The 23,781-nt window shown below is 51.0% G+C and overlaps 1 protein-coding gene, 1 long non-coding RNA gene and 1 other non-coding gene across 7 annotated transcripts; all 3 read left to right on the forward strand.

Moving 5' to 3' along the window:
- Nucleotides 1-3,912, forward strand: LOC131815045 (uncharacterized). Its single transcript, XR_009347543.1, has 2 exons — nt 1-438; nt 3,530-3,912. It is a non-coding gene; the product is annotated as an uncharacterized LOC131815045 (long non-coding RNA).
- A 910-nt stretch (nt 3,913-4,822) lies between these two features.
- On the forward strand, nt 4,823-23,290 carry KHDC4 (KH domain containing 4, pre-mRNA splicing factor). 5 transcript variants are annotated; one of them, XR_009347366.1, is made up of 14 exons: nt 4,823-5,258; nt 5,813-6,029; nt 9,100-9,228; nt 9,550-9,629; nt 11,395-11,447; nt 11,719-11,882; nt 12,640-12,851; nt 13,380-13,440; nt 16,285-16,342; nt 16,581-16,834; nt 18,635-18,808; nt 19,700-19,784; nt 20,928-21,019; nt 21,996-22,053. XR_009347366.1 is itself a non-coding variant. In XM_059145673.1 (14 exons), exons 1-14 carry the CDS (start codon nt 5,071-5,073, stop codon nt 22,193-22,195), a joined length of 1,995 nt encoding a protein of 664 aa, XP_059001656.1. In that variant the 5' UTR covers nt 4,829-5,070; the 3' UTR covers nt 22,196-23,290. The 5 variants fall into 5 exon arrangements, 2 of the variants coding, with proteins under 2 accessions (XP_059001656.1, XP_059001657.1); XM_059145673.1 differs by having other exon boundaries at nt 4,829-5,258; nt 19,672-19,784; nt 21,996-23,290; XM_059145674.1 differs by lacking the exon at nt 4,823-5,258 and adding an exon at nt 5,273-5,376 and having other exon boundaries at nt 19,672-19,784; nt 21,996-23,290.
- Nucleotides 12,167-12,295, forward strand: LOC131815415 (small Cajal body-specific RNA 4). Its single transcript, XR_009347727.1, has one exon. It is a non-coding gene; the product is annotated as a small Cajal body-specific RNA 4 (non-coding RNA).
- Nucleotides 23,291-23,781: the final 491 nt, after the last annotated feature.

Genomic DNA, 23,781 nt, shown 5'->3' on the forward strand with positions numbered 1-23,781 from the left:
TGGCTCAAGGGAGTGGGGGAAGGGACCCTGCAAGTATCTGAAGCTACGCCGGACACCTCCAGGCTAGGAGGCCATGGCTCGAAGGACAGGCAGGAGGTCCCCCAGGCTATCCGTCGCCTCTTTTTTCCCCATTCTTCTTTCTTGATGGATTTCCCTTGTAAGGTGACAGAAATCACAAAGCTATTTTTAGCAGTGACAGAAGAATGCCTCCTAGGAAATCCCCTTGTTTGGAAAGATCATTCATTAAGCGCTTGAGGTAGAAGGTGACACCCCCAAAGGGTGGGGGTGAGCGCACTGGAGACCCTGGGAAAGCCTGCTGTCAGTCTTTTCTCTGTCCCGTCACAAGTCCCACCGCTGTGGGGGAGGATGGGGCCCCTAGAGCAAGACCCAGCTCCAGCACGTTCCATGTTTGGGCTGATCTGCACAGATTCCGGGCAGGTATCCTGGAGGGGGGTGTGGGGGGTGTGGGGCAGCACACCTGGACAAGAGCGCGCTGGGCTGCTCATGGTAAGCGCCAGGGGACCGGGAGCCAGTGACAGGTGTCACAGGGCAGGAGGGGATGCTGACAGCCTCTGAGTTTGACCCCCGCCATCCCCCCAGCTGTCTGACAGGTGGCAGTAGGGGCCCAATCATCCACAAGCCAGACCTAGGAAGTGCCCAGCCACGGGGGTCCAAACGCCAATTTTTTGATTCTGCACCAAACAGGAAGGAAAAACCACCTCAGACTAACCTCTTAACCTCTCTCACTTTAGAGACTTTTTCAATCAGCAGTGTAACAAAGTAATAGTCTTTTTTTCTTTTTTCTTTAAAGATTTTATTTATCCATTTATTTATTTATTTATTTATTTTTAAAGATTTTATTTATTTTATTTGTAAGAGAGAGAGAGAGTGAGAGCAAGCACAGGCAGACAGAGTGGAAGGCAGAGTCAGAGGGAGAAGCAGGCTCCCTGCGGAGCAAGGAGCCCGATGTGGGACTCCATCCCAGGACGCTGGGATCATGACCTGAGCCGAAGGCAGCTGCTTAACCAACTGAGCCACCCAGGCGTCCCTTATTTATCCATTTAGAAAGGGGGATAAAGAGCCCATACACAGTTGGGGGAGGAGCGGCGGGAAAGGGAGAATCCCAGCCAACGCCCCGCTCGATCCTTCCACTGAGATCAGGACCTGAGCTGAATGCATGGGTCAGAGGCTTCCCTGGCGGAGCCCCCAGGCACCCCTACGAATTCTATCTTATATCCACGAGATACTAGAAATACTTATTATACCTGCAGTATCCCAAGAACCTTTTGTATTGATTCATACTGCCCTTACAACTCTGTGATGCAAGCACTATTTCTGCCTCCCTTTCAAAGATAAGGAAACTGAAGGGGCGCCTGGCTGGCTCAGTCAGGGGAGCTCAGGTGCTCCACTTCCGGCATATGCGTTCACGTCCCACACTGGGTGTAGAGGTTACTTACTAATACAATTTTTAAAGATTTTATTTATTTCTTTGAGAGACCCAGAGAGAGAATGAAAGGGAAGGGGGGGCAGAGGGAAAGGAGGCGCCCGCTGGCCAGGGACCCGGTGCAGCGCTCCATCCCAGGACCTCGAGATGATGACCTGAGCCGAAGGCAGACCCTTCACCAAATGAGCCACCCAGGCGCTCCCAAAATAAAATCTTCAAACAAAACAAAAGATAGGGAAACTGAGGCCCAGAATTTGGCCCAAGTTCACCCAGTGAGTCAGCAGTGACTCTGTGATTTGAACACAGGCAACATGTGCTCTTGTCCATGACAACATTTTATCAATGCAAGACATTTAACTACAAAATTATTAGGACTATTTAGGCTGTAGCAAGGGGGCTGGTTATAAAAAACCCAGTAACTTTTTGTAACAAAGACTATATGCTTAAATACAATTAAGTGTCTTTTCAAAATAGCAGTCAAAAAATTTAAAATAGCTATGCATATACTTGCAAAGAAAGAAACAAAAACCTAGATGAAAAACAGTAGAGGATTTACTGGAGGCCAACGCACGGGAACCGGTGTGCCGCACCCCTGGGCAGGACAGTCACCACAGTGAACTTGTCAATGCGCCCAAGTCTAAAAATCAAAGGCTTCATCAAAACTACGAAATATTTATGTTTCAAAGGATGCTAGCAAGAAAGTGGAAGGACAGCCTGTAGAGCAGGAGGAAAGGCTTACAAATCCTGTGTCTGAAGTACTTGGCTTCGTAACAACGAATGCATTCTTACAACTCAACAATAAAAAGACGATCCAACTTGGAAAAGGGCAAAGGATTTGAAGGCATCTTCCCAAAGGTAGAAATGGTGACTATTGGAGGGCCTGGCTGGCTCAGTAGGTTAAATGTCTGATTCTTGGTTTTGGCTCAGGTCGGAATCTCAGGGTCATGGGATGGAGCCCTGTGTCTCCCCAAGTTGGGCTCCATGCTCAGCATGAAGTCTGCTTGAGATTCTCTTTCTCCCTCTCCTCCCCAGGCTCTCTCATTAAGTAAATAAATCTTTAAAAAAAAAAAAAAGAAAGAAAGAAAAGGAATGGTGAGTATCTGTAAACACCCAAACAGATAGAGTTGTGGTCTGTCCATACAATGGAATACTATTTGGCCGTAACAAGGAATGAAGGACAGACACGCCCTACAATATGTGTGACCCATGAAAACATGATACTCAGTGAACGAAGTCAGACGCAAAAGGTCATGTGTTCTATGGTTCCATTTATGTGAAATGTCCTTAATGGGCAAATCTAGAGAGAAGGCAGATTAGTGGTTGTCATTAGCAGGGGAAATGGGAAGGGTCTGATAATGGGTGCAGGGTTTCTTTTGGAGTGATGAAAATCATGTGGAACTATGTAATTGTGGTTCTTGCACAACTTTGTTGTGAATAGAGCACTTCAAGTGCACTTTTATTTTTACTTATTTTTTTAAGTAGGCTCCGTGCCCAACAGGTGGCTTGAACTAATGACCCTGAGATCAAGAATTGGATATTCTACCCGCTAAGCCAGCCAGGTGCCCCAGTACTCTTTTAAAAAAGGTAATACGGGGGCGCCTGGGTGGCTCAGTCATTAGGCATCTGCCTTTGGCTCCGGTGATGGTCCCAGGGTCCTGGGATTGAGCCCCACATCGGGCTCCCTGTTTGGTAGGAAGCCTGCTTCTCCCTCTCCCACTCCCCATGCCTGTGTTCCCTCTCTCAACTGTGTCTCTATCTGTCAAATAAATAAATACAATCTTAAAAAAAGTAATATGGTTTATAAATCCGATCTCAATTAAAAAAAAAAGATTTTATTTATTTATGTGTCAGATTGAGACAGGGAGAGAGGGAACACAAGCAGGGGGAGAGGAAGAAGCAGGCTCCCCATTGAGCAGGGAGTCCGATCCAGGGCTGGATCCCAGGACCTCTGGATCATGACCCGAGCCGAAGGCAGACAACTAACTGAGCTATCCAGGTGCCCAGACATCTCAATTTTTTTTTTTTAAAGGAAAAAATAATGTATTTTTTTCTTTTCTTTTCTTTCTTTCTTTTTGTTTTTTAAAGCAAGCTGCATGTGCCACGTGGAGCCCAGCTTGGGGATTCAGGTCACCACCCGGAGATCAAGACCTGAACTGAGATTAAGAGTCACCGTCTTCCAGATTAAGAGCCACCCAGGCACCCCCTAAACAATGTATTTTCAGACTCCCAACAACATTGTATTTGGGGATAAGGAGCAACTGGAAAACAAAGCTGTTAAATCCGAAATTCTTTGGAAAAATACACGTCAGAATAAGCAAGAAACACAGAAGACGATGGGACTTGGCTTGCCCTAACAGATATTAACACATACAATGATTCAATAAGATCCCGAGCAAAAGAATAAATACATCAATGCAAAAGAATGAGAAAACCTAATATTGTCTAAATAAAATTTCCTATATGCTAAAGGTGCTGAAAGAACTTTTTTTTTTTTTAAAGATTTTATTTATTTCTCAGAGAGAGAGAGAGAGAGAGCACGAGATGGGAGGTCAGACTCTCTGCGGAGCTGGGAGCCCTGTGCAGGACCCGATTCCGAGACTCTGGGATCATGACCTGAGCTGAGGGCAGTTGCTTAACTAACTGAGCCTCCCAGGCGCCCTGGAAAGAACATTTATTCAATGCCGAAGGGAAAACAGGAATTCGGATTTCAAATGAATCTGCATTCTCTGAATCTCACCAGGATGTAAACTCCTTTGAAAAACGGCACTGGGACGCCTGGGGTGGCTCGGGGGGCTGGGGTCGGGGTCCCAGAGTCGTGGGATCGAGCCCCCGTCCGGCTCCCTGCAGTGGGGAGTCTGCTTCTCCCTCGCCCTCTGCCTGCTGCTCCCCCTGCTTACGCCCTTTCCCTCTCTCTCCGACTAATAATAAACCTTTTTCTAACAAGAAGAGAAAAACAGCGCTGCAAGCCATCCGTCCAGCCGAGAGTCCCGCAGTCCCAGACCCCCAACGCGGTCGCGCGCGGCGGCCACCACCCACTCCAGGGCTCCCCCGGGCGAAGCACCAGGGCCGGCCCGCCCCTGCGCCGTCCGCCGTCCACCCCGAGCCCGCCCCGCCCCGCCCTTCTCTCCCCGCCCCGCCCCTCCCCCGGCCGCCGTCCACCCCGAGCCCGCCCCGCCCCGCCCTTCTCTCCCCTCCCCTCCCCTCCCCTCCCCGCCCCGCCCCTCCCCCGGCCGCCGTCCACCCCGAGCCCGCCCCGCCCCGCCCCGCCCTTCTCTCCCCGCCCCGCCCCTCCCCTCCCCGCCCCGCCCCTCCCCCGGCCGCCGTCCACCCCGAGCCCCGCCCTCCCTCCGCTCTCCCGCCCGGGCGCCGGCGCCCCCTCGCGGCGCCCCCTCGCCCCTGCTCTGAAAGCCGTGGCTGGCGCGCAGACGTAGAACCAGAGAAAGTCTTCACGTGGCCTTTGGGACGTGCCACTGGCCTTTTCCTAAACAGGTAACGGAGGCGTGAGGCGGGCCCGTGGCGGAAGGCTCGCTCCGGGCCGGAGGTCGTGGCCGCACTCGGGGAGAGACCCGTTCGACTCCGGACTCCTGCGCATTGTCTGGCCGGCGACCGCCGTGCCCACAACAAACATGGGCCTGCTCGCCCCGATCCCGCCGGGACGCGCGCTTCGGCAGCCATCTTTCTCAAGGGCAGGGCGCGCGCAGGAAGGTCGGGCCCCACCTGGCTCCGAGGACGCCGGCGGCCTGGAAATCAACAGGCGTCCAATGGGAAGCGGCGCTTTCGCCGGAACAGCGTCTCCTTGCGACCGGAAGGGGCTGTGCGTGAGGGCGTTGGGGGCGGAAGTGACGGGAGGTGGTGGCGGCGTAGTTGGCGGGTGGCTGAGCGGAGCCGGTCGCCATGTCCGCGGGGAGCGCGACGCATCCCGGCGCCGGCGGGTAAAGCTTCGCGGGCGGCGGCATCGCAGCGCGCCGGGGGCGGAGGAGAGGCGGGGCGGCCTCCGGGAGCTGCGTCCGGGCGGGGGCGCCCCCTGGGCCGTGTGCGCGCCGGAGGGCCGGGCTTGCGGGGAGAAGGGTGGCCCGCAGGCCCGGGGGCTCCCGAGCGAGCCGGCGGGGACCGGGGGCAGGAGGGAAGCAGGGACCCCGGGAGGGCCCGGCCGAGACGCGGAGGAGGCCGCGGGCGTGTGGGCCGGACGGGAGGGTCGGCGCGGGCGCGGGCGCGGTGAGCGGACCTGCCGCGACCGTCGGGGTCGCGACGGGGATCGGAACCTCGGCCGGAGCCTCGGGGCCGGGAAGGCCGCGTCGGGGAGGCGGGGCGCCGAGGCCGAGCAAGGGGCCTTCCTCGGGGCCTGAGGTTCGCCTTTCTCTGCTGTAGGCGCCGCAGCAAGTGGGACCAGCCCGCTCCGGCCCCCCTGCTCTTCCTCCCGCCGTCGGCCCCGGCGGGGGAGGTTCCCAGCAGCGGGGGAAGCCCTGGGGGCTCCGCGGCCGCTCCCTCTGGCGCCCTGGATGCTGCTGCTGCTGTGGCCGCCAAGATCAATGCCATGCTCATGGCCAAGGGGAAGCTGAAGCCGGCCCAGAGCGCCGCTGAGAAGGTAGGGGCCGAGGCCCGCGTCGGGAGGGCTGCTTTGTCGCCCTGTGGTCGGAAGGAGAAAGCGGCCTCACCGTCATTTCAGGGTCACTTAGTTTTAGAATGCGTCACATGACGCTTTGTCATTGGCTTTTTCGAGGCAGTTTTGGTTGGTTTGGTTACGTTTATGGGCCAGATAGTTGATTTTGTCTTTGTTCACTTAATTCAGCTCACTTTCTGCGGACGGAATGGTGTGAAGGGACGCTGGAACACGTTTCTCAATACGTGCGCGTTTTCTCTGAGGTCAAGAGACCTTCGTGTAAATCAAGGGAGCTTTAAAATGTAGTCTGGGGCGCCTGGGGGGCTCAGTGGGTTAAGCCTCTGCCTTCGGCTCAGGTCATGGTCTCGGGGTCCTGGGATCGAGCCCCGCATCCGGCTCTCTGCTCAGCAGGGAGCCTGCTTCCCCCCTCTCTCTGCCTGCCTCTCTTGTGATCTTTGTCTACTTTTGATCTCTGTGAAATAAATAAATAAAATTTTTTAAAAAATGTCTCTAGTCAGCTCTACTAAAAGTAAATGCATACGTACAAAGTTCTCCAGACTCTGTAGGTTTTCAGTCATTGCCTACAGTGTGATTGAATGGGACATGAAATGAGTAATTGATATGTTGGTGGTTTTGCTGTTCTCACAGAAATTGAGGAAATTATTTGGTCATTTTACAGAATTTCTGGTATAATTAAAATTTCAAACTAGGATGGACCTGAACTTTGAAGTCTTCAATTTATGCTGCCATAGGGGACAAGAGTCCTCCTAGAGAATAATGACTGTTGTGGCTGTTTGTGTTGCCGGAGTGCACGCTTTGCCCTCAAGACAGACTCTGCAGCAGCGTGACGGGACGGATAACTGTCTCCAGTTTACAAAGAGAAATGCAGCTCCTGAGCGTACATTGTGTACGATCAGTAACACACATGTCTGACTTCAGAGTCATTTCTGACAGTCGGGGTTCAGCTTTTCCTGGAAAGCCTCTTCCGTTGGAGAATTCAGTGTGTTCTAAGGCAGCTCATTGCATTATAATTCTCATTTGAAAAAAGTTCTTTGGGCTTCAATTAAAAATTGCCTTCCAGTGAAGAGATGGGTTCTGTGTTCGAAAATGCAATTCGGGTGACGAATGTGTTAAGTAGCATGTTTGTGGCGATTATATCCAAATGACAGTTGTTCACTTTGAACACGGACAGTTTTTACTTGTCAAGGACATTGGTATAGCTGCGGGGGGGAGGATGATGATTTTTTGTTAGTCGTCCAGTGTATGTGTGTAATAGCCACAGAACAGCCATTGTCTATCTGGATATTTAAATACCCAAGTTGTGCAGAATCGCTGGGAACTTCTAGTGAATTGGAAGTTCATTATTCATTGTATTGTTATCATTTGCAAAGACTGAGCGAACTGTGCATTTCTGAGTTCTGCAGGGAAATAGTGACGGCGCACTGAGGTGGAGTGCTCCTTGAATGTTAACATTCTTAACACTGATGTTTGTCATTTATTCACGTGTTTCCTCTGAGAAGCAGTTGAGCACAGCAGGAGGGAGCATGGATTTAGAACCAGAATACGTGGACTTGAAGCCGAGGGTCCTCAGTTACTGGCTGTGTGGCTTAGATACATCGTGGGGCCTCAGTTTTCTCTTCTGATAGGGTTGGTGACACACACCTGTGTGGTCCACGACAGTAGTCACTAGCCACATGTAGCTATTTAAATTAAAATTTGGGGGCGCCTAGGTGGCTCAGTGGGTTAAGCTCTGCCTTCGGCCCAGCTCATGATCTCAGGGTCCTGGGATCAAGTCCTGCATCAGGCTCTCTGCTTAGCAGGGGGCCTGCCTCCCCCCCACCCCCATCTTTGCCTGCCTCTCTGCCTACTTGTTATCTTTGTCGAATAAATAAACAAAAAGTCTTTAAAATAAATAAATAAATAAAATTTGAATTAAGATTCAAAATTCAGCTCCTTGTCACAGCCTTTGGACATGGGGCTGTTGCCCCGTTTCTCCCCGGCAAGTAGCGAACACCTGTGTCACCACAGGGAGTCCCGTGAGGTAGCACTGATAAGCACCTTTGATGATGGCCAGGACTGAGCAGGGGCTGAACAAAGACGAGACGTTGTGGAGTCGTGTAGTTTGTGCACGTTGTGAAATATTGTCTGATGTGGGGCGCCTAGTGGCTCAGTCTTTTCAGCATCTGGTTCTTAATTTTGGCTCCAGGCGTGCTCTTGCGGCCGTGAGATCAAGCCCTGTGTTGGGTGCCAAGCTGGGTGTGGTCTGCTTGAGTATCTCTCTCTCCTCTCTAAAATATAAATAAATCTCTTAAAAATGTATCTAATACATTAAGAAGTAACTGTATTTTATCTTCTTTGAGCAGATTCGCCGAACATTGGTCCAAGGTCTCAAAGGGTTGCGGAAGGCCATCTTGGGATGAACATTTGTTCGGATAACTCCGATCCGGTATCTGGAGTTGTCCATAGATTAAATTGAGAGAAACCAGATCAGATTTCAGGATTTTGCTTGGCATTTCGTTCATTCTCTTGGTTCTTCGTTATTAGAGTAATGGGTTGTCCATTAGAGAAACTTCGTGGGTTTTCCAGATTGTTGTGAGAGGATGGGGCCAGTTGCACGGGGTACGTTGCAGCTGCCGTGTTGGCACGAAGGCTGTGTCCCGCTCCCCAGATGAGGCGCGTGGGTTGCAGGACTCCGCATCGTGCCCTGGACTCTGTCCTGTGTCGGACTGCACAAGGTCTTTTAATTTTCCTCGCGGAGATGGCAGCTTCTAGTCTGTAGGGTTTCTGGGGTTATGCGGTCATAGAAACACACATGTGGCCAAGTTCCCAGAGAAATCTGATGATTGCCTTCGAGTAAACTGACAGTACTTGATGTCGGCTTAGGTTTTGCTCACTTGTGATTTCGTCTTCGGTGAATGACAAGGAGTATTTCCAGGTGTGTTTGGAGGCTCGGGAAGGGAGCAGGAAGGTGCTGGTGGTGGGGCCTGGGGAGGGGCGCTTGTGGATTACACAGCAGGAGCATTCTTTCATCTTACAGAGTTTCTCTCTTGTGTAGCTTCAGGCTGCTGGCAAAGGCCTCACCAGCAGTAAAAGCAAGGATGACCTGGTGGTAGCTGAGGTCGAAATCAACGATGTGCCTCTCACATGCCGGAACCTGCTGACTCGAGGGCAGACTCAGGACGAGGTGGGCGGACATGGGCCCTGGGGGGGAAGTGGCTGGTCGTGTCGGTCGGGAAAGCACACAGGAGTCCGATGTTTACGGGTGGGTTTGGGTCATACTCTCCAGAGTCAGGATTGGGTTCAGTTAACTGCAGAGGAACTTCTCAGGGAAGGTAGAGAAACAGGTGTGGGTGGGCTCCGGGTCTGCTGAGCAGGAAACCATGTTGTTGAGGTTTTGGGTGCGGGAGGGAACTCATTCCTCGCTGGTGGTGTAAGGAACGATCGGGGGCGTCCTTGAAATAGGCCATTGCCACGTCTTCTTGTTGATAGAATGTTTCCCTTTCAGATCAGCCGACTTAGTGGGGCTGCTGTGTCAACTCGAGGGAGATTCATGACCGCTGAGGAGAAGGCCAAAGTGGGACCAGGGTGTGTATGCACATTGTCTGCTTTAGGGAAAGTTCGGACACGTAGCTCACGGTAGTTTCATATTTTTTGTTCGTAGGAGATCCGCGCAGACCCTGGGTTAGTAGCTCGGTGTGTGTGCATGCACACGCTGTGTAGTAGAATTTGGGACGTCACCAGGGCGCATGAGGGATGGCGGCCGCTGTGTGCCTTCCTCTTGCTCTTTGGATTTTTTTTTTATTTCATAGGTGACGTTTTATCAGAGGAGATAAATTATGGAAAAGTATAAAATGAGATAATTGCTACGTTTAATGTTTATGCTTCCAAACTTTTGTATGGGAATATTTCCCCCAACAAAAGAGTCTGTACTTCGTTGTAATCTCCCTTTTAACAAACACGTCCTGGGGCGCCTGGGTGGCTCACTGGGTTAAAGCCTCTGCCTTCGGCTCAGGTCATGATCTCAGGGTCCTGGGATCAAGCCCTGCGTCGGGCTCTCTGCTCCGAGGGGAGCCGGCTTCCTCCTCCTCTGTCTGCCTCTCTGCCTACTTGTGATCTGTCTGTCAAATAAATAAATAAAATCTTTTAAAAAACAACAAAAAAAATCTCCTTTCATCAGACAGCTCGTTGCCTCTCTGACAGCTGTGAGGTTTTCGGCTGACAGATTTTGCCCCCTACGGTTAAATCCTTCCCATGACTCGGTTTTGAGGGCAGGTTGTCAGGTACTGTGACATTTTCCACATTGGCTTCAACTAAATATAATTAGGAGGCAAAACTTGGTCCCCACCTGAGACAGGACACCTGGGTGGCTCAGTCAGTTGAGCGGCTGCCTTCGGCTCGGGTCGCGATCCCAGGGTTGTGGGATCGAGCACCGCATCGGATTCCCTGCCCGGCAGGGAGCCTGCTTCTCCCTCTCTCTCTCTGCCTGCCTCTCTGCTTACTTGTACTCTCTGTTTCTCTGTCAAATAAATAAAATCTTAAAAAACAAAACAAAACAAAAAAAACTTGGTCCCCACATGAAACCAGGAACATACTTCAATTCTGTATGTGTACTATTTGCTGTTTTGAACTTGTCTTTAAATACTATTATTTTTTACCTACAGCTTTATATTAACTGTATGGTTTTGGATGATCTTCATTATTATAATCCAGATTGGAATCTAAGCCACTTTACATTAAAAATCTAGAGTCCCCTGGGTTGTGGGCTTCACAGACGTGGTCCACAGGCTGCTCTGTCACTTTGCCCCTTTAATTTGGAGCACAACTGCCCCTCCCTGTTCGACAGCCAACAAGAAGGACTTTTGTTCTCAGATGTCAGGTTGTTTCCGTTGACTACTTGCCAGTGTGCACGAGCCCGTAAGAACAGATTTGACCCGGGGCGCCTGGGTGGCTCAGTGGGTTAAAGCCTCTGCCTTTGGCTCAGGTCATGATCCCAGGGTTCTGGGATTGAGCCCCGTGTCAGGCTCTCTGCTCGGCGGGGAGCCTGCTTCCCTTCCTCTCTCTCTGTGTGCCTCTCTGTCTGCTTGTGATCTGTCCATCAAATAGATGAATAAAATCTTTAAAAAAAAAAAAAAAACAGATTTGATCCATGTGTAGACGAGTTAACGTGAAGCAACCAGAAAAGCTTATTCATTAGCTGTAAAACCACGTTCCTAGACGTTGGTTAACAGCCATTTTCTTGTATGTAGTCCCATTTACTTATTTGGAAACATTACAGACTGGATTTGGTGACCTGTTTTGTTCCTTTGCTTGTGCGCGGTGTGGGATCATCATTTTGTGTTTCTCTTTGTAGGGATCGTCCGTTATACCTTCATGTTCAGGGCCAGACACGGGAATTAGTGGACAGTAAGTAGCGGTTTGGTTCACATCCCCCTTTCTGTGAAGGACAAAGCACAGGGCGGTATAGAGTAACTTGGCAGAAGGTTGCGGGCGGCTGTCGTGACTCATGTACGAACTGCTCGTGCGTGTGCTGGGGGAGTAGAGAGGCCGAGGACCGTGTGTCGGGGTATCCTGCAGAGTGGGTTGGTACAGGGGTGGTTGCGGATTGGCCTGGGCTTGTCCGTGGGTTCTAATCAGTTCATTTATTCCTCTGTATCGTATCTCACTTTCTCTGTAGGAGCCGTAAACCGAATCAAAGAGATTATCACCAACGGGGTGGTCAAAGCTGCCACGGGGACAAGTCCAACTTTCAATGGTGCGACAGTCACTGTGTATCACCAGCCAGCGCCCATTGCACAGTTGTCTCCAGCCGTCAGCCAGAAGCCTCCCTTCCAGTCAGGGGTATGTTCGGTGGAGAGCTCATGAGCAGCTTTGTCATTTCTGTAGAGGTGACATGTGCCAAATAATACGGAAAGTGTGAAGGAATGTCCTGATGTCCAGCCTGAGGCTGACCGGCTAACGCATCCTGTTAAGGGACCATTTCATGTTCTGTGATGCAGTGAACGTCGGAACACACATCTGTTTACTTTGGTATATTCTAGAAAGGGCATCGATAGATCCAGGCGTCCCCACAGCGTACATTTGGAAGGTAGTGGTTTGCTTACGTGTCTGTCCCCGTGACGGCAGCTGGAGGACTAAGAAGGCGGAGTCTGGTGAAGTAAGACTCTGCTGATACAATCCTCCTAGAACACAGGGTGGGAGAGAGCAGCCCTCGGTGGAGCACACCACAGGGCTGACTGGACGACCCGACATGCCTCTCGTTTCACAGAAGACTGTGCTCTGGGTTCCCACTGACTTAGAGCCGTCAGCGGCTTTGGGTGCACTTAGTAGTGAGTCTTTGCTCTGCACCTGTTCAGTAGATTTTGCTCAATGGAGGAAGGGGTTACTGTTCTAGGTAGGTGCGTAGCCCGCGTAGTGCTCCTCCAGATGAAGCTACTTTATAAGTTGGTTTCTGCGGGCTCATGGGGGAAATTCCAGGGGATCCCTGTCCTGGCGGGGATTCGAAGTATCTGGACTAGTCCAGTTTTCTGCAAAACGATTTTCATGATTAGGACTTCATGTGTGCTGTGAGTTTCATCTGAGCTGTTCTGTCCTGTAGATGCATTACGTTCAAGACAAGTTATTTGTGGGTCTGGAGCACGCTGTGCCCACCTTCAACGTCAAGGAGAAAGTGGAAGGTCCAGGCTGCTCCTATTTGCAGCACATTCAGATTGAAACGGGCGCCAAAGTCTTCCTCAGAGGGAAAGGCTCGGGCTGCATCGAGCCAGCATCCGGCCGAGAAGCTTTCGAACCGATGTACATTTACATTAGGTACGTGTGGTGCTATTGACGCTTGTGTGTGAACACTTGTCTGCCGCTCTGCCCGGGTAGGAGCGATGCTGTGGGAGGAAGAAAATAGGTTTAATTAACGGTAACCTGAGGACTTGGGGCCAGTGCTGGGCAGTGACTGCTTCGTCGTGTCCGCAGGAAGAACTGTTGAATTAGGAGGCGGGATTGTCTCCTTTAGTGTTCGGGTTCTTGGGTGTTATATGGAGCTGTGACCCTGGAATGAGCGTTCATGAGCCTAACGTCGTCTTCATTTAAACCTTTGGTGACATTAATGCATTTTAGGGCTGTTCTAGTGACTGTTAAATGTTTTTTAATACCTGTATCTCAGACCAATACAGTATTTGTCCTCACGATACTAGTTACAGGTTAAAGGGTAAGAGACATGAGGTCGTGATTTTCAGGAGCTTACTTTGGTACTAGGTTGAGTATATTGTTTGTGAGCAGCGTGCAAAGTGGAATCAGCATTCCGTATCCTTTCCTTGTGTTTGACTTCTCGGATCTTCTTTGCAGTCACCCCAAACCAGAAGGCCTGGCTGCTGCCAAGAAGCTCTGTGAGAACCTCTTGCAAACAGTGAGTGACGCCTGCGCCCGACGCACAGAGGAGCACTGCTCTGCGGGGCTGGGTCTCGGCTGCGCTCCCATACCAAAGGCCCACACACTGGGGGACTTAAAACACCAAGGAGTTATTCTCTCACTGTTCAGGAAGCCAGACAGACATTGAGAATCAAAGCGTGGGCAGGATTGGTTCCTTCTGAACAAATGCCGTGAGGGAGAATGTTCCATGGCTCTCCCAGCACGCCGGCCTCTGCACTCTTTCCCCATGTCAGCAGAGCTGCATTCTCTGCCCCGTTGTCTCCTGGCCTACTCCTGTGTCTCCTTGTCTGTCTGTCCCCTGAAGGGTCGCAGTCCTTGCATTTAGGGCCCCCATGAGCCCGCATGACTTCATGCTAACGCCCTGCGTCTGCAAAGACCTGGTTTCCAGGTACGGTCATGTTCTGAGGTTCCGGGCGGACGAGAGTTTTGGAAGTGGTTCACCATTCTAGCAACTCAGTTCTCGTAAGGAAGACAGACTTCCCCGGTCGGGGTCCTGGCTGGCATGCATTTCTCCTTTACGGACTGTTTTGGTGTGGAATTTTGAATCCCACGGCACAGCATATAAAATCACGTGTTGTGGGTTACTAAACAGTGCTTTCAGTCTTGGCCAAGTTGCTTACCGGTGGGAGTTCCAAATTCTGCTTGTTAGTAAGGGTAGAGCTAGAATAGTTTACGACCGGTCAGCAGAGCCTTTGGGCTCATTGTTGATTTGATCGAGTGTTCTTTCTACTCTGTAATCTAGTAACCGAAAGTGAAACCAATAGGGCCGTGGGGAGAGCCCCTGAAGGCAGTCAGCAGTGGGGGTTGCACGTGTCGGTCTTTGTTATTTGGTATCTTAAGGGCGCCCTTTCGGGAAGCTGTGTCGTTTGCTTTCGGGAAGTAGCTGCTCTGCTGTCCCTTGCACCGGGGCGCTTCCCTGGCCATTCCCTGTCCCCGTCGCCACGTGAATTTACTGACTCAGGGCATGACGAACAGCTGGACGGGGCTGCACTAACTCGTTGAGCCCTGAGCTCTCTGAGGACAAGTCCAGTAAATAAAAGAACGAATGAGTTTGCAGTAGGTACACTGACAACTTAGGAATTTCCTAACTTTCTTTCTGGCTCTGGATGATTCTGTGCCTCAGAACTGAATCCAGTCTGCCGACTTAGGAAGCTCCTGATATACGTGCTCCTGATTGCCAAGTCCTGGCTTAATAATTTATAGAGTGTGCCTTATTAAAATTAATTGATGTATTGATTTTTTAAAAGATTTTGTCAGAGAGAGATGTGCGTGTGCATGAAAAGGAGCAGCGGTCTCGCTGCTGAGCAAGGAGCTCCACGCTTGACTTAGTCCCGGGATCCTGGGATCTTGACCTGAGCCGAAGGCAGACATATAACTGACGGAGCCACCCAGGCTGCCCCAGTTGATTTTTTAATTTTTAAAATTTTGTTATTTTTAGAGAGGGAGGGAGGGGCAGAGGGAGAGTCTCAAGCAGACTCTGTGCTGAGCTTGAGCCTAGTGCAGGGCTCAGTCCCACGACCCTGAGACCGCAGCCTGAGCTGAAGGCAGGAGGTGGATGCTCAGCCGACTGGGGCACCTAGGCGCTCCTTGGTTGATGGATTTTTTGGGGGATTTTATTTGAGAGAATGAGAGAGAGCATGAGGCGGGGAGGGTCAGAGGGAGAAACAGGCTTTCTCCTGAGCAGGGAGACCAATGTGGGGCCCAATCCTAGCACCGTGGGATCAGAACCCGAGCCAAAGGCAGACGCTTCATGACTGAGCCACCCAGGCGCCCCTGATGGATTATTTTTTTAAGATTTTATTTTATTTTTAAAATCTTTAAAAAAAAAAATGGGGGGGGGGCGCCTGGGTGGCTCAGTGGATTAAGCCGCTGCCTTCGGCTCAGGTCATGATCTCAGTGTCCTGGGATCGAGCCCCGCATCGGGCTCTTTGCTCAGTGGGAGCCTGCTTCCTCCTCTCTCTCTGCCTGACTCTCCGCCTACTTGTGATCTTTCTCTCTGTCAAATAAATTAATAAAATCTTTAAAAAAAAAAAAAAGATTTTATTTTATTTTATTATTATTATTTTTTAAAGATTATTTATTTTATTTTATTATTTTATAATTACTATTTTTTAAAGATTTTGTTTATTTGACAGGGAGATCACAAGTAGGCAGAGAGGCAGGCAGAGAGAGAGGGAGGAAGCAGGCTCCCTGCTGAGCAGAGAGCCCAATGTGGGGCTTGATCCCAGGACCCTGGGATCATGACCTGAGCCGAAGGCAGAGGCTTAACCCACTGAGCCACCCAGGTGCCCCTGTTATTATTTTTTTTTAGATTTCATTTTTAAGTAATCTCTGTACCAGTGTGGGACTTGAACTCACAAGCCTGACCTCAAGAGTCCTATGCTCCACCGACTGAGCCGGCCAGGCACCCCGTGCCTTATCAAAACTTAGCTTAAACAAGTCTAAATTTGGTTGAAATGTCAATGGAAATTTTTTCTTTTTTAATCAGTAGAAATAGTTTTGTTATTTATTTTTTAATAAAAGATTTTATTTATGACAGAGAGACAGCGAGAGAGGGACCACAAGCACAGGGGAGCTGGAGAGGGGGAAGCAGGCTCCCCGCCGAGCAGGGAGCCCGATGTGGGGCTCGATTCCAGGGCCCAGAATCATGACCTGAGCCGAAGGCAGAGGCTTTAACCCATGGAGCCACCCAGGGGCCCGTAATCAGTGAGACTATTTTTCATTCCTAGCTACTGTGGTTCTGGAGTTGTCTCATCGACCCTTGCGAGTGCTCTGTGAATTGGGACCGTCCCGTATGAATTCGCTTTCCCTTCTCTTGCAGGTTCATGCTGAATACTCTAGATTTGTGAATCAGATTAATACTGCTGTGCCCTTACCAGGTGTGTATGTCTCAAAGTGTTTCAGCAAAAGAAATAGTTTGTTAGTGGTGTTTACGTACAGAATAGGGTGTTTAAGGCTGGCCCGTGCTGGGGCACTGACAGTGCTCCCTTCCGCTTACAGTAATTTGGGAAGCCGTTTGTCCCTCAGTGTTTTTCTTCCCTAGAGAGTAGGTTAATATTCAGCTAAAATGTCTCATTTTGCTGCAGCTGATTAAACACTTTTTTTCTTCCCCCTCAGGCTATACACAACCCTCTGCTCTAAGTAGTGTCCCTCCTCAGCCACCATATTATCCATCCAATGGCTATCAGTCTGGTTACCCTGTTGTTCCCCCTCCTCAGCAGCCGGTTCAGCCTCCCTATGGAGTCCCAAGCATAGTGCCACCAGCGGTCTCTCTGGCACCTGGAGTCTTGCCAGCATTACCTACGGGAGTCCCCCCTGTGCCAACACAATACCCGATAACGCAAGTCCAGCCCCCCGCTGGCGCTGGCCAGGTAGGCCGCCGGGCGCGAACCGCATCCACTGACCTCAAGGAGAGTTGGCCCGGGGAGAGGTGTGGAGGTGGCGGTGTCCTTCAGGAGGAGAGAGTGGGTTGGTTCTGTGCGACGGGAGGTACTCTGTGCCCCGCTCGCGTGGGTGTGCGATGCAGCCCGGGTCTCTGGATGCGTGTCACGGGCCTTCCCCACCTGACGGCGGTTTAGAAGAGGAGTCAGGAAGCTTCCTCTGCAGGGCCATGCGGCCCGTGGGTTAGGCGTGGCGGGCCGCGCGCGCTCTGCCCGTGGGCCGGGCTCTGAGAACGCTGGATCCCCCGGCGGGGCACGCGCCACGGGCCGGTGCTGGCGAACAGCCCGCGCGCCTCCCCGTGACGGCAGCAGAGGTGCTAGTCTTCCAGACAGACGCCCCCGTGCAGGAGTTCGGGGCCGAGAGATCCGTGCACTTTGCCAGCTGAAGGGTTTTGAATGCTGTCGTGTAGTTCTCAGACCACGCACAAAACTGGACCTTGAGGGACTGGTGGTTCCAGCTCTTCCGGGTGGATGGCCTGCGGCCCTGCTCTGGGGCAGGGGAGAAGCGAGCGAGCACACGCGGGCGCATTGATGGCGGGCCCTTCTCCTCGGGCCTCTCGCCGTATATCCGGGCCGGGGGAGCTTGTGGCCTTAAACCGTGGCCCCGGTCCTCACTGGTGGGCTGTGAGCACTGGAGGGGACTGCCCAGGTTGAAACAGCAGAAGGCTTCCCTAAACTCTGGCTGGGACCCCTGGTCCTGACTACTTGCCTGCTGCGCTTGACAGAGCCGTAGGCCTCTAGCTTTCAGCCACGTTGCTTAGTAACCAGAAAGGAGTATGACCGAGCCGGCCCTTAGGGTTGGGCTTTAGACATAAGCTGCATGGGTTCTTCGTGCTTTCCTGTGATTGAGCTGTGTAATCCTGGGATGTGACTTGGCCTATCCAGGCTTTGGTTCCCTTCTAGAAATTGGGCGTAGTGATATCTCAGAGGTTGCAGGGTTGAGTGAGATGACCCGGCATTCAGCAGGTATTAGCCATTCGTTTCATGAGAGCAGTCCTCTGAGAGGTGCCTGTTTTCTCTGATGCGTCCTGGATCAGTCCTTATTCCTTTCTGGAACAGTCTTTTAAACATTGGATAGACTCTCTCTTGCTGTAACAATTCTCCCTAGAAGCAGCAGTGAACTCACCTTTGCCATAAGCGTTAGCAGCCTTTTTAATGCAGAAAGAGCTAATCACATTGATTAAGGGGTCTAAGTTGGAGATTGTTCTGCTTGATACCTTCTGGACTGAGTGAGTGGCTGGAATTTTTATTTATTTATTTTTTTTTAAGATTTTATTTATTTATTTGATAGAGAGAGATCACAAGTAGGCAGAGAGGCAGGCAGAGAGAGAGGAAGGGAAGCAGGCTCCCTGCTGAGCAAAGAGCCCGATACGGGACTCGATCCCAGGACCCCGAGATCATGACCTGAGCCGAAGGCAGCGGCTTAACCCACTGAGCCACCCAGGCACCCTGGAATTTTTATTTGTTGGTTGTGTTTGCCCCTAGTAGCCCAAGGGCACAGCAGGTTTTTCCTGAGAGTTCAAAGCACTGGAGAGATTGTCAGTGTCTCATTTCCATGGAGGTGGGGAGGCCAGGCTCTCTGGTCAGCGGACGATCCCGGAGGGCAGCTACGGACCAGAAAGACAGGATTTCTAGGACATGTGGATCATTAAAGTCTGTTGTGATTTTGTTTTCCTTATTATGGCTGGACATTCTCACACCTTTTTCCCCCTTGGTTTGTTTTGGTCCCAGAGTCCGATGAGTGGGCCTTTCATTCCTGCTGCTCCTGTCAAAACTGCCTTGCCTGCGGGCCCCCAGCCCCCGCCCCCGCCCCCGCCCCCACTCCCAGCTCAGCCCCAGGCGCAGAAGAGGCGATTCACAGAGGAGCTGCCAGATGAGCGAGAGTCTGGACTTCTTGGATACCAGGTTAAATAAAATACCCTTATTTTCCTCATCTTATCGTACTGTATTCTCCCTTGAAAGAAAGATAAGTTCACATCTGTATGAGGCATCATCCCAGTACTGGATTTCTGTTTTCTGGAATCCTTTTAGATTAGGTTTTTTCCCCTTGGGGGATTAGTTTAAATCAAGAGTAACTCCCTTTGGGTGGGTTGGTCTTTGAAGCAGTAGAAGGAAGTAACCCCTCCAAGGGGAGAGAGGCGGAGGGTCTGTGCCTCGGGCCTAGAAGGAGGGCCGCAGAATTCCCCGCTTGCTCTTATCCCTGCGCTGCTCCTGATGGCCGCAGGTGGTTCTGACTCTCCTGGAACGTGGTTTGTACTTGAACCTGGGCTCTCAGTTTATTGTTGCTCTACGAAGGAGAGCAGTAGCTTCCTCCCGTCCCCACCAGGCGACTGAAGGTGGGCAGAGATGCAGTGGTTCTCTGCACACACGTCATTCAAGTGGTCATTCAAGTAAAGAGATTTTTAAAATGCGGTTTCAGTGTGAAGTTTTAACATAAATAAATGTGTAGTGTTGGTGCCATTTTATTTTATCAGGAGAAGCACCTTTACTTTTGGCCAGAGCCCTTGAAGTATTCTTTGAAACAGACTGAGGCACGTTACTCTAGTTTATGAGAGGACAGTTGGACACAGACCCGCATAGCATGAGCAGCCGCTCCGGGGAGATACCAGCTCTCCTCCAGCTGTGCTTATGTCCAGGTCCCAGAGGGCTGGGGAGTGAGCTCACCGCCACTGGCCAGAAAGACGAGGCACTTGACAGTTACGTTGAGGAGCTGAAGTCACTGCCGCAGTCGTAGGTTTGCTAATGCCGCTGTATTTTTCTGCTCATAGCATGGACCCATTCATATGACTAATTTAGGTACAGGCTTCTCCAGTCAGAATGAGATTGAAGGTGCAGGATCGAAGCCGGCAAGTTCCTCAGGCAAAGAGCGAGAGAGGGACAGGTGAGTGCCTTGGAGCGTGACCACGTGACTGTATCCAGGTGTTCTTAAATCTGTAACGTAGGGGCGCCTGGTGACTTGGCGGTTGAGTGTCAGACTTTTGATCTCAGCCCAGGTCTTGATCTCAGGGTAGTGAGTTCACTCCCCGCACTGGGCTACACGCTGGGTGTGGAACCTACTTAAAAAAAAAAAAAAAGTAATCCATTGATCAAAGTGTAATGCAGTCCTTTAGCTTAAATAAACTGCCCCCCCTTAACTCTTTGATAACCGCTGCACTCACGGAGGGTGCTGCCCCCTTCACAGTCACGAGGCACTTACCCTGGGCTTTGAGTCACTCTGTGCTTGTATCCGGTGTCGTCCTCTGCTGCACGGTCTGCAGCGTGGCCATGTTCCTAAGCGGAGGCCGTGACTGAAGTCGTCTTTTTTTTTTTTTTAAAGATTTCATTTATTTATTTGACAGACAAAGATCACAAGCAGGCAGAGAGGCAGGCAGCAGAGAGAGGAGGAAACAGGCTCCCTGCTGAGCAGAGGGCCCGATGCGGGGCTCGATCCCAGGACCCTGGGATCATGACCTGAGTCAAAGGCAGAGGCTTAACCCACTGAGCCACCCAGGAGCCCCAGTGACTGAAGTCTTAACCAAGCTGTGTTTGCTACTTAGAATCCTAGACTTTTGGGGCGCCTGGGGCGCTCATTTGAGTGTCTGCCTTCAGCTCGGGTCATAATCCTGGGGTCCTGGGATCCAGCCCCACATTGGGGTCCCTGCTCAACGGGAAATCTGCCTCTCCCTCTCCGTCTGCATTTCTCCCCACCTGCCCCACACCTCCGCTGCCGCTCCTATTCTCGCTCTCTGTCTTAAATAAAATGTTTAAAGAAACAAAAAAGAATCCTAGAATATTACGGACTGAGGTGCTTGAACGGGGGCCCAGCTACCATCTGGTGCTTAACCGCCCCCCATGCTGTTCTTTCCTTGGACGGGACTGGTCTCCTGAGCAGTCATTGCTTTGGGCGGGGCCTGGCTAACACCTTGCGCGCTCACAGCTTGCTGACCTCTCGTGGGGCACGGTCATGCGCGGCTCCGACAGTCCACCAGAGGAGCGCAGCCCGCGGAATCTGTCTGAAAGGCTGTCCTGGTTTCTTTTCTCACAGGCAGTTGATGCCTCCACCAGCCTTCCCAGTGACTGGAATGAAAGCGGAGTCTGAGGACAGGAATGGGTCCGGGGCCGGCGCAGGGGGCCACGGTGAGTGGGGTGCGGCTGGGGATGCGCGGGCTGCCGAGGCCACTCCTAAATTCTAGTCGTCCAGCCTGATGTGCATTCAGGCGTCGACTCTGACTTCTAAATTCCACAGGCTAAGGAGGATACTTTTTCTTTTTTTTAGGAGGACAGCATATAGCTACACAGGCTTTTCAGATTTTGTCTAGAAAAGTTAGTCAAGTTACATTTTTTACATAGCACCATGACAGCCCTAGGAGATGCTAACGATGGGTAGGTCATTTCCAGATTTTGTCACTGTCTGCATCCCTGGGGGTGATCGGACACAGACTCAAGGGTTGCGATTCCGGGTGCCCGCCTGGCTCAGTTCGTGGAGCGTGCGACTCTTGACCTCTGGGAGTTGAGCTCAAGCCCCGAGTTGGGCGTAGAGCCTACTTTAAAAAAAGATTGATTTTTCTTTGTATTGGGACCGAGCTACATCTCTCCTTATAGCGCTTTTGGTTGTGAATCGTCAGCCTGTGGCTGTTAAAAAAAATGTTGCCTCCTAGTAACCCAGAATTTAAAGGAATATGGGATCACTTGCGTTCTTTGCCTGTAGTCCTAATAAAAACGCACAGGAGAAAATACATTTTCTTTTCTTAACTTCTTTTCTTTTAACTCTTTAAAAGGTGAAGTGTCCGCCTCCAGAGACTCACTTGCTAACCTTCCTTTTTTTCTTTTTTCTTTTTTTTTCTTTTTCTTTTTTTTTTTTTTTTATTATTTTGTGTTTCTGTTTTCTTTCTCTGTTTTCTTACATGGTTCTGGTGGATTCACATTTGCTGATGCTGGTGCTGTTTTTCGCGTGATCTTCAACGTTTTTGGGTGACCATTGACCCTGTGACCTCAAAATGGTGTCCAACTAACCACTTACAATTAACATCTTTTTTTTATTAACGAATTTATGGTATCTTTTTTTTTTCTGTCTCGGTGGGGGATGGGTTGGGGTTGTTCTTCTCTATTCTAGATTATCCGGTCAAGAAGATGAAAACTGCAGAGAAGGGCTTCGGGTTGGTGGCGTATGCTGCAGATTCGTCTGACGAAGAGGAGGAGCACGGGGGTCATAAAAATGCAAGTAGTTTTCCACAGGGCTGGAGTCTGGGGTATCAGTACCCTTCATCGCAACCACGAGCTAAACAGCAGATGCCATTCTGGATGGCCCCATAAGGAAACAGCGGAACAGAGCTTTGACCCTCGGTGACTCTCTTTAGCAATAATGCATGCATTTGATTTAATAAGACTCTGGGGCCTGTACTGGGAACCATCATGGACCTTTGCAGAAGTTAGAGATGCAGTGTCCCCTTTCTTAAAGGGGTCTCATTCTTTTCTAAACATCCTTGTTTCTGCAGTGGCATAGTATCTTAAAATTTACTTAGAATCACAAACTTGTCTCAGAAGCTTTTTAACAGTCGGTGAAATGTGCTTGTCCAACAGAGCGTCCCAGCAGGGTCACTCCAGTATACCTTTGACCTGTCCAGCCTCTTCCACATGAATGTCCCCAATTCTGACAAAAAGAAAGTTTTCTTTGTAATTTACTACTATTTGGTCCATTTTGCTGACGACTGGTTGCAAACAAAGCCTTACTATGTATTAGTGCGGAGATGATTTTAAGTCCGGCCTTTCCTTTCTGCACCTTTAAACTAAGAACAGTTCATCCTTATTTGATTTTTGCATTCTTTTCTGTTTTGGAAAATGCAGTTTTACTAATTTAAAGCTGTTGGATTTAGCTGGATCCTGCGTAGGAATATGGAGGGTTTTCCCTTCATTATGTCTTTTTAACGGGATGATGCAAAGCAGGCACCAGCAGGCTCTATAGTCCCGGAAAGTCATTGCAGTTTTTATTGCCCTATTCATAAGCTCCATGTCTTCAGCTGGGTCCGAGAAAACTGCTTGATCCAAAGCTGGTCAGAACTCAGCACAGAAGTGAAAAACAGTGATCTGTCTCAGAACTGGTCGCAGCCAAAGTAGAGACTTGACTGCTCACGATAGGACGGATGGTGGACCTAGTGACCGAAATGGCAACTTGTCCTTTTTCTTGGCATGACATTACAGGTTTTGCCAAAAGAACTTTTTTGTATCAAATACTGATGTGTGAAAGGAGGAGCTAGTCTGCTGAACCAGGAGTAGTTTGGGATACGAACTGTCAGTTTTTGCACATTTGAATCCTTTGCGGGCTGGCTTTGTATAAACATATTCTCTGGTTTCCTATATGTTGTAAATACTTAGACCATAATTTCATTATAAATAAATGTATAAATACTCTGCGGTTTCTCGTCTCTCTTGCACAACCCAGCCTGGTCGGCAAGTTTGCACGCAGTTCCGAGAGTAAGCCCTTCCGACGCCCCGGGCCTTAGTGCCCCCCTGCGAGCGCGGTCCGAGCGCGGTCCGAGCGCGGTCCGTGGGGGGTGACGCGCGTCCTAAACAACCTCCCCCGGGGGAGCGCTCCCAGACGGCCAGCGGAAGTTGGCCAGCTCCTCCCGGCCCCGGCGAGCGCCCCCCGAAGAGCGGTGGGGGACGGGGCGCCGCGCTTGCTGCCGAGTTCGGTGAAAGGCCCTGGGAGCGCCCCGGGGCAGCCGGAGAGCGCTGCGTTCCTGGGGGCAGCACACTCTGGCCGCGGCGGAGCCAGCGTGGACTGTCCGGCCTGCGGCTGGGGTCTGCGCTCCGGCGGCCTCTAGGAGCCCCGGCGCTGGAGCTGCGTCCGCGTTATTTCGGGGGGATTTGCCGGCTTCGCATTTCGGGTTTTGCGACAAACG

Source organism: Mustela lutreola, chromosome 14, assembly GCF_030435805.1.
Source record: "Mustela lutreola isolate mMusLut2 chromosome 14, mMusLut2.pri, whole genome shotgun sequence".
NCBI classification, from domain to species: Eukaryota; Metazoa; Chordata; class Mammalia; order Carnivora; family Mustelidae; genus Mustela; species Mustela lutreola.

What these genes read in the sequence shown, in the direction of transcription:
- KHDC4 (XM_059145673.1), top strand. Translation starts at nt 5,071, where the DNA reads ATGGGCCTGCTCGCCCCGATCCCGCCGGGACGCGCGCTTCGGCAGCCA. An exon ending in GTGAGAACCTCTTGCAAACA is followed by an intron (nt 13,441 to 16,284) that starts GTGAGTGACGCC and finishes CTTCTCTTGCAG; the next exon opens with GTTCATGCTGAATACTCTAG. An exon ending in CTGGACTTCTTGGATACCAG is followed by an intron (nt 18,809 to 19,671) that starts GTTAAATAAAAT and finishes TTCTGCTCATAG; the next exon opens with CATGGACCCATTCATATGAC.